Source organism: Gekko japonicus, unplaced genomic scaffold, assembly GCF_001447785.1.
Source record: "Gekko japonicus isolate JY-2015 unplaced genomic scaffold, Gekko_japonicus_V1.1 scaffold131, whole genome shotgun sequence".
NCBI lineage: Eukaryota > Metazoa > Chordata > Lepidosauria > Squamata > Gekkonidae > Gekko > Gekko japonicus.
The window spans coordinates 2959639-2966083 of NW_015167061.1; the positions used below are offsets into that span (position 1 = coordinate 2959639).

Consider the following 6445-nt stretch of genomic DNA (forward strand, 5'->3'; position numbering starts at 1 on the left):
TACAGAGAGAATTCCGAAGGCGGCCCCCCGGCCCCTCCTTCAGATTTTAATCTCAGTCCGGAAGGTCTGCTGGCCGTGCTCCGGCTGCCTCGGTGGGCCCCTCCGCGCCTTGATGGTGAGGGAGCCGTCCACGCCCAGCACGGAGGTCACGGAGGTGGGGTCCACGTCTTCGGGGAGCTGGCACTTGTGGGTGAAGGTGTTCGCCAGGGTCCCGTCAGGAGCCAGCTGCAAGGGGAGGCAAGGGAGAGGTGGGAGTCGGGCCGGGCGGGGGGGTTGCCTCTCTCCCGGAACCTTCCTGGCAGGGGAGGGGCATGCCACACCGCAGAGGGGGGAGCCCTTTCCTGAGCGCTGCCCCTGCGAGGGAGGGTGAGCAGACTCTTCTCGGTGTGCTCCCCAGGGGGGGGCTCCTTTGGGGGACCCCAAAGAGTGACCGAGGCTCGCCAGGGGGGGTTCTCCGCTCCAGGCCTCAGCGGTTTGGTCTGTGAAATGGGAACGCCCTTCTGGTGCTCCTTCCAGGGCTTCCAGCCTGCGCCTGGCCACATTGGGGGCTGCCCACCGCCACCGCATGTGCCCAGAAGAGCCTGTCTGCCTTCCAGGGAGATGCAGAGGGGCTCGGCGTGCGGCGTGGCCTGCTGGTGGCGGCTGAGAGCTCCGTGGGCCAAACGGGGCAGCGGGCGCTGTCGGGAGCCCTCTCGTCTGGGACGGGAATGGCGTGGGGCTTCGCTGGCCCGCGAGTGGCCCCCCTCACAGCCCTGGGACCGGCCACGGCCATCCTGGGCCCACCCTGCATCTGGCCACAGACGACCCTCTTGAGAACCCTCTCTGACTCTTTGGTGGGAAGGAACGGCATCACCCACCCTGGTTTTTATTACGCAGGAAGGGCTGCCACGAGTTCTGCAGGTAGGGGAATGGAGGCACGCCTTAACCAACCTCGGCGGATCACAAGAGGAGACTTGCCAGGGGTGGGCATCGTGGCCAGCATTCTTTCCCACAGCGGCCAGCCAGACCTCCACCCCCATGGGGCCCACAGGCAAAAGCATGGAGGCTGAAGCCTCCCCCATCCCTGCCTCCCAAACGCTGGCGTTTAGAGGTCCCCTGGCTCTGAGTATGAGGCTTTCATTCAGCTGCAATGGCCGGTAGCTGCTGAGGGTCCGCTCTGTCCTGAGCCTGCCTAAGCTCCTTACAAAGCCACTGATGCTAGTGGCTGCCACTGCATCCAGTGGACGGGAGTTCCACACGTCCATTGCAGAAAGGAGGCGGTGCCTGAGAGGTGGCGTGAGCAGGGACCAGACCGCCTCTTCCGCCAGCGGAGGGACCGCTCACCTTCTCCGCATGGACTTCGATCTGGTTTCTCGAGGTGGTGATGACAATGTCTTCCGGAGAGAAGTCGCTGACGTCCACCGAGAACTGGTAGGTGTCCCCCAGAGTCTTAATGTTCCCCATGTTTCCTCCGGCACGGCCTGCTGCTGGGACAAACAGAGGAGTCTGAGAAGCTCGGTCCGGCTGCAAGAATTCCTCAGTTTTGCAACCAGCATCTCTGGGCACGGGACGCCTGCAGGAACACCCCCCCCCCCCCCGGCCCCTGTGAACGGCTCGGTTCAGCCCAGCGGCTCTTCCCCCTCGCTGCCGGCCTTCCACAAGAGGCGTGCCTCCTTGCCTGCTTGCAGCTGGGGAGAGGGAGAGAAAAGCTTCTGGTGCAGAAGAGCGCCTCCTGCGGCCCCTGCCCCGCCCAGCTGCAGCCCTGCCCTGGCCCTGGGGGCCTTCTGGTCTTCTCCCGTGTGCGAGATGCCAGCCAGCATCAGGGCAAACAAACAATCTCAGATGGGCGCATCACTCTGCCAAGGGCAAAGCACACGCACACCCCTCTCTCTCACACAGACACACAAGTTGGGACCCCCTCCCTCCCTCCCTCCCTCTCGGTCTGCCTGACAAAGACAACCGACCTAATTGCACCCAGTCAAACATGGCCATTCTGACCTTTTCTCCTTGAAAAGGGTCCAAAAGGGCAGGGTGTCCTCTTAGAAAGCCCTCTGGTGAGTCAGCTGCCTGCCCCCACCCCCACCCCCCCAGAGGCAAGACCTCTCCAGCAGCTGCACATGTCTGGCCAGGGCCACACCCAGTGAACGGCCAGACGAGGCTGGGCTTCGAACCCAGGCCTCCCTCACCCTGCAACGCAGCAGCACTCTAGAGCGAGTCTCTCCCTAGCAGTTCTCTGGTCACTTCTGGCATTCACATGGACCCTTTGCCCTGGGCTCCGTCACAGAATTTGTTCTGAATACCAGAGGCTCTGGACAAGAGCATGTGCAGAGTCCTCCGGGAGCGGGGGGGGGCGGGCGGGCAGCGGACTGGGCTTCTTTGCACCCCTCGAGCCCCCACAGCAGCTCTGCCTCCTGCTGCTGGGCCAGGTGGGGATTGCAAGGATGGCTCTCAAATTATTCCCTTCAAATCAAAACTTTGAGCCCCCCTGAAGCCGCAGAACCGGTGGGTGGCTGTGAGCTACAAAGAGGCGTGCGTTGGGGGGAGGGGGAAGTATTTAGAGTTTGTTATTTTAGTTTGGTTTTAAGTAGTAATGTTTTAATTATTACTGCAGGTGCCCTGAACCGAGAGGAAAGGCAGGGTATGAATATATTAATAAATACAGTCAGTAACCCCCAGATGGGAAGCCGTCGGCTCAGTGCCAGGGGGTGGAGCATGGCCTTGGCGGGCCTCAAGCCCCCGCATCACCCCGGCTGCCTCTGGACCTTTGGGGGTGAGGGGGCTTGTGGCAAGTGACACGAGGGGGAGGGCGCTTGGGGGACCCGCTCCCCGGCCCTGCAGGCTGTCCCTGTTTCCTCTGCCACCGCCCTCGCTCACTTGCCTGAGAACCCCAAGGGCTCGTTGCGGGGCCTCCGGAAGCCCCCGAAGTCCTCGGCGAATATCCCGTGGGCCTTCTCCATGGGGCCGCTCGGACTTGGCTGCCGCTCGGACTTGGAGGCGGAGGAGAGAGCAGAGGCCTACTGCAAGCTCATCCGTGCTGGGGGGGGGGCTGGCCAAGAGGGGAGAACCGAGGAGCTCTTCTTCTTCCGCGAGAGTGGCCCTCAGGGGCTCTGGCACGGCGGTCCCCGCAAGGCGGCAGCTGCGGCGCTTATAAAGGCCCGAGTGCCTCTTGGGCTCCTTCCAGGGCTCTGGTTCCAGAGGCTAAATTTAGGGCCGCGTGCATCACTTGGATCCCTGTGGAAAGTTTCCCCAAAGTGGAAGCTCCGGACAAACAGAGGGAGGAGAGGGCCAGCCCGGCCCAGCGGCTGACATTCTTCCCAGCCTTGATAATGATAATAACAGCTCTGTCAGTTTCCAAAAAAAGAAAGCGAGTGAGCGTGCGTGTGTGGGGGGGGGTACCCGAAGGACGGGACAATCCAGGCTTGCTGGGATGGTAGAGGAGGATTCTCTGAGGTCAGGAGGGGGTGGCGGCCGGGAGGGCGCTTGAGTCCAGGGAGCAGCCTGGAGCGGCTTCAAGGCCGAGGCTGCCCGGGGCTGCCTGCCCGAGTCTGAGCCTGGAGCAGCTACGCGGCAGGCCTAAATCCCACAGGGGCAGCGCTGGGCCTGGGGAGGCCGTGGGGTGGAAGACCGCACCTGCTGAAGCACTGCCAGCATCCGCCAGGCCGGGGCGTCACGCTCCCTCTGCTGCGGGCCTTTGCCCATTTAAGGCCTGCTTGCCGGCTTGTTCCGAGGGCTCTGTGGGCCAGTCCCTGACGGGCCCGGCCAGGCCAGACACAGCGGGCCCCTTCCCGTCTGGAACGCCTTTTGGCTGCCTGCTGCTGCGGGGACGGTCTGTGCCCTGCGGGGGGGGGGAGGCATTGTGATGATCCTTCCTGGGGGGATGAGCCAAGCCGGAAGGCATCTCGCCACCGGCCCCTGACCAAGCCTGGCTCTGGAGGGGGGGGGGGCGGCAGAGCTAATTGCAGCTGCTTCATCATCCCTGTCCAGGCCTGAGTCACACTTTGGCCCCTGGGAGTGGGGGGGGGGGCAAAGGGCAGCCGAGTCTCCAGGTTGTCCTGTCTGTGCTGGATCCCGGCAAAAGTCCCAGCACAGAAGGAGCCTCACTGACCCCACCACCCCCACCAGCAGCTTAGCAACCCTCTTGTGGATCCAAAGATGTCCCGGTGGCAGGAAGCAGGGAGTCGGTACCAGCGGGCAGCTCTCGCAGTGGAAGGAAAGAAGCTGCGGGGTCCCACAAGGATCGGGGCTGGTGCCGGTGCCGTTCACATTTGTTCATAAATAATCTGAGCCGGGGGGGGTGAGCAGGGTCGTGTCGTGCAGATGACACAACATTACCCAGGCTGGGAACGGCCCGTGTGGATGGCAAATATCTCCAGGGACCCCTCTCTCTCAGCAGTGTGCCAAACGAAGGGCCGGGTGAGGCACAACTGCGGGGGGGGAGGGGGGGGAGACTCACCTTTCAGTCCGGCCGTTGAACAGCTTCTGGTGGGTTCTGAACTGGCTGGGTCCAATACTGAGAAAGATCTCGGGGTTGCGATGGGCAGGGTGAAAATGTCCACTCCGTGTGGGGCCAGCCCTGAAAAGGGCAAACTCTATCGGGAAAGGGACGGGCTACAAAGCCGCCAATGCTGGAATGTCCTTCAGAGTCCACAGGGCCCGCCCTCCAGGGCAGCCATTTTCTGCAGGGAAACGGACCTCTGCCGTCTGGAGATCAGTGGCAATTCTGGGAGATCTCCGGGCCCCACCTGGGGGCTGCCAACCCTCCTCATCTGATCTGCAGCAAATCTGCACTGAAGGAAGGGCACTGGGGTGGGGGTGGCAGGGCTCCATGCTCTCTAAGGTGCCGAGTGAAGGGCCCTCCTCCTCCCGTCTGCTCCGCCAGAGAGATCGGACCCGGGGGGGGGGGGGTCTGTTCACCCTGCAGGGAAGACACAATACAGTGGGTGTCTCTGACCATGCACCACAATGCCGGAGCGGGTTCCAGTTATGGCCCTGATTTGGAGACGCGGGGCCATTTGGGAGAGAGCCTCCTTTCGGGGAGTGGCTGCTGCGGCTGCTTCTGTGTGCTGTCAGGCAGCCCCTTGGGGGTCTCGGCTGCGGGGCACTGCCCAGGGGCCCGTCCGGGCTTGGCTACTGGAAGCCGGAGGCCAGCCGGCACGCTTGCCCCTGAGCAGAGCCTTCAGGATCTGACGGCCACCTTGGCTGGCCGCCTGGCAGTTCAAGCAAGTTCCCAGAGATGCCCGGCCAGTTCAATCCAGCAACACCTGGGCCGCCTGCCTGCCTGCCTGCCTCTCACAAGGGCATTTCCTGCAGGGACCATGAAGGCCCGGCGGATGGTTAGAGGTCAGGGAAGGGGAGGGCGTGGTGGAGGGGGAGGGCCGGGGAGGCAGGTGTGCGGGAGTCGCCCGGCTAGCACAGGAGCTCAGACAGCCGGACAACCTCCAGAGGACGGCTGGGACCAGCCGGGTAGGTCTTTCCAAGGCTCCAGGGCTGGGCTCCCAGAGGGAGAATTCATCTGGGGCAGCAAGCTGGGTTCTTCTTTTATTGTTAATAACTGAGGGCTGTTGGTTTTGTATTTTAATTATCTGGTGTCCCCCCCCCCCTCCTTCTTTCACCACGGAAGCTGCCTTGAATTTCTGTTTCAGGTGAAAAGAGCAGATCATGTTCTACATACTTTTAAATAAAGAGCATTTGAGTTAAAATAAGATGTACTTCTCTGCAACTCCCACCTGACCGCCTGGTTCCTGACAGCAGGTGTTGGTGGCTGGGGGGGCTACAGCTGCTCAGCAGTGAGGGAGAAAGCACTCTGAACATGCCCAGAGATACCCTTTTGGATTCCTTCCCAGCCGGCAGACTGCACTGCCCTAGAAGGGGACTGAGAATAGATTTATGGGCTGCAGCCCCCCCCCCCAGGAAGCAGGTTCTGTTTGTCCTCAGGAGAGAAGCCCCTGCAGGGGCCCGGACCGAGCCACCACGTTGGACTGGCCTCTTCCTTCCTTCCTCTTGCAGAGAGGCTGAGGGGACAGATGGCTGCAGAAGGGGCGTCCCACATCTGGAAGGGCAAAGGAGGATTTGAGGAGGAGGACAGAATCCTGGTACTGGAAAAAAACTGGAGGCCCTGGCCAAAAGCCCGGAGGAAGGTTCAAGGTAAGCCACCTTGAGCCAAGAGGAAAGGTGGGGTGTAAATACTTCCACAATAAGTCAATCAGTAAAGGATGCTGGCTCCGATGGAAATCTTCTTCGTCTTCCCAGCATCTTCACAGAGGCGGGGACCACCGGCCTCTCTAGCCTGGCCCCCCGGAGGCTCCGCCACGTTCCCCACAAAGGGGTCTTCTCTAGGGCCCTCCCATACCCCCTCTGCGCAGAAGGGGCCACTCTTTCTTTGGGGCACTTCCTGTTGCTAAAGGCCTTTTGAGGAACTCTGCGCTCTCATAGCCCAACCTTTCCTCACTCCTGCGAGGAGGCATCT

General features: G+C 62.1%; 2 protein-coding genes across 2 annotated transcripts in view; one reads left to right on the top strand and one right to left on the bottom strand.

The window, feature by feature from the left end:
* HSPB7 (heat shock protein family B (small) member 7) lies at nt 1–3116 on the bottom strand. The gene is made up of 3 exons (XM_015412626.1): nt 2858–3116; nt 1324–1463; nt 1–225 (listed from the first exon to the last, which is right to left on the bottom strand). The coding sequence occupies exons 1-3, from the start codon at nt 2934–2936 to the stop codon at nt 40–42; spliced, it is 405 nt and encodes a 134-aa protein (XP_015268112.1). The 5' UTR covers nt 2937–3116; the 3' UTR covers nt 1–39.
* Nucleotides 3117–6002: 2886 nt separating this feature from the next.
* The window catches only part of CLCNKA (chloride channel, voltage-sensitive Ka), an 11573-nt gene continuing 11130 nt past the window's right edge, over nt 6003–6445 (top strand). Inside the window, exon 1 of the mRNA XM_015412625.1 lies at nt 6003–6123. Within this exon, the coding sequence (XP_015268111.1) occupies nt 6003–6123 (121 nt within the window). The remainder of the gene's footprint in view (nt 6124–6445) is intronic.

Coding starts and splice junctions, on each gene's coding strand:
- HSPB7 (XM_015412626.1), bottom strand. CDS start 2,936: ATGGAGAAGGCCCACGGGATATTCGCCGAGGACTTCGGGGGCTTCCGG. Junction 1,464..2,857: donor CGAGCCCTTGGGGTTCTCAG/GCAAGTGAGCGA, acceptor TTGTCCCAGCAG/CAGGCCGTGCCGGAGGAAAC. Junction 226..1,323: donor TCGAAGTCCATGCGGAGAAG/GTGAGCGGTCCC, acceptor CTCCCCTTGCAG/CTGGCTCCTGACGGGACCCT.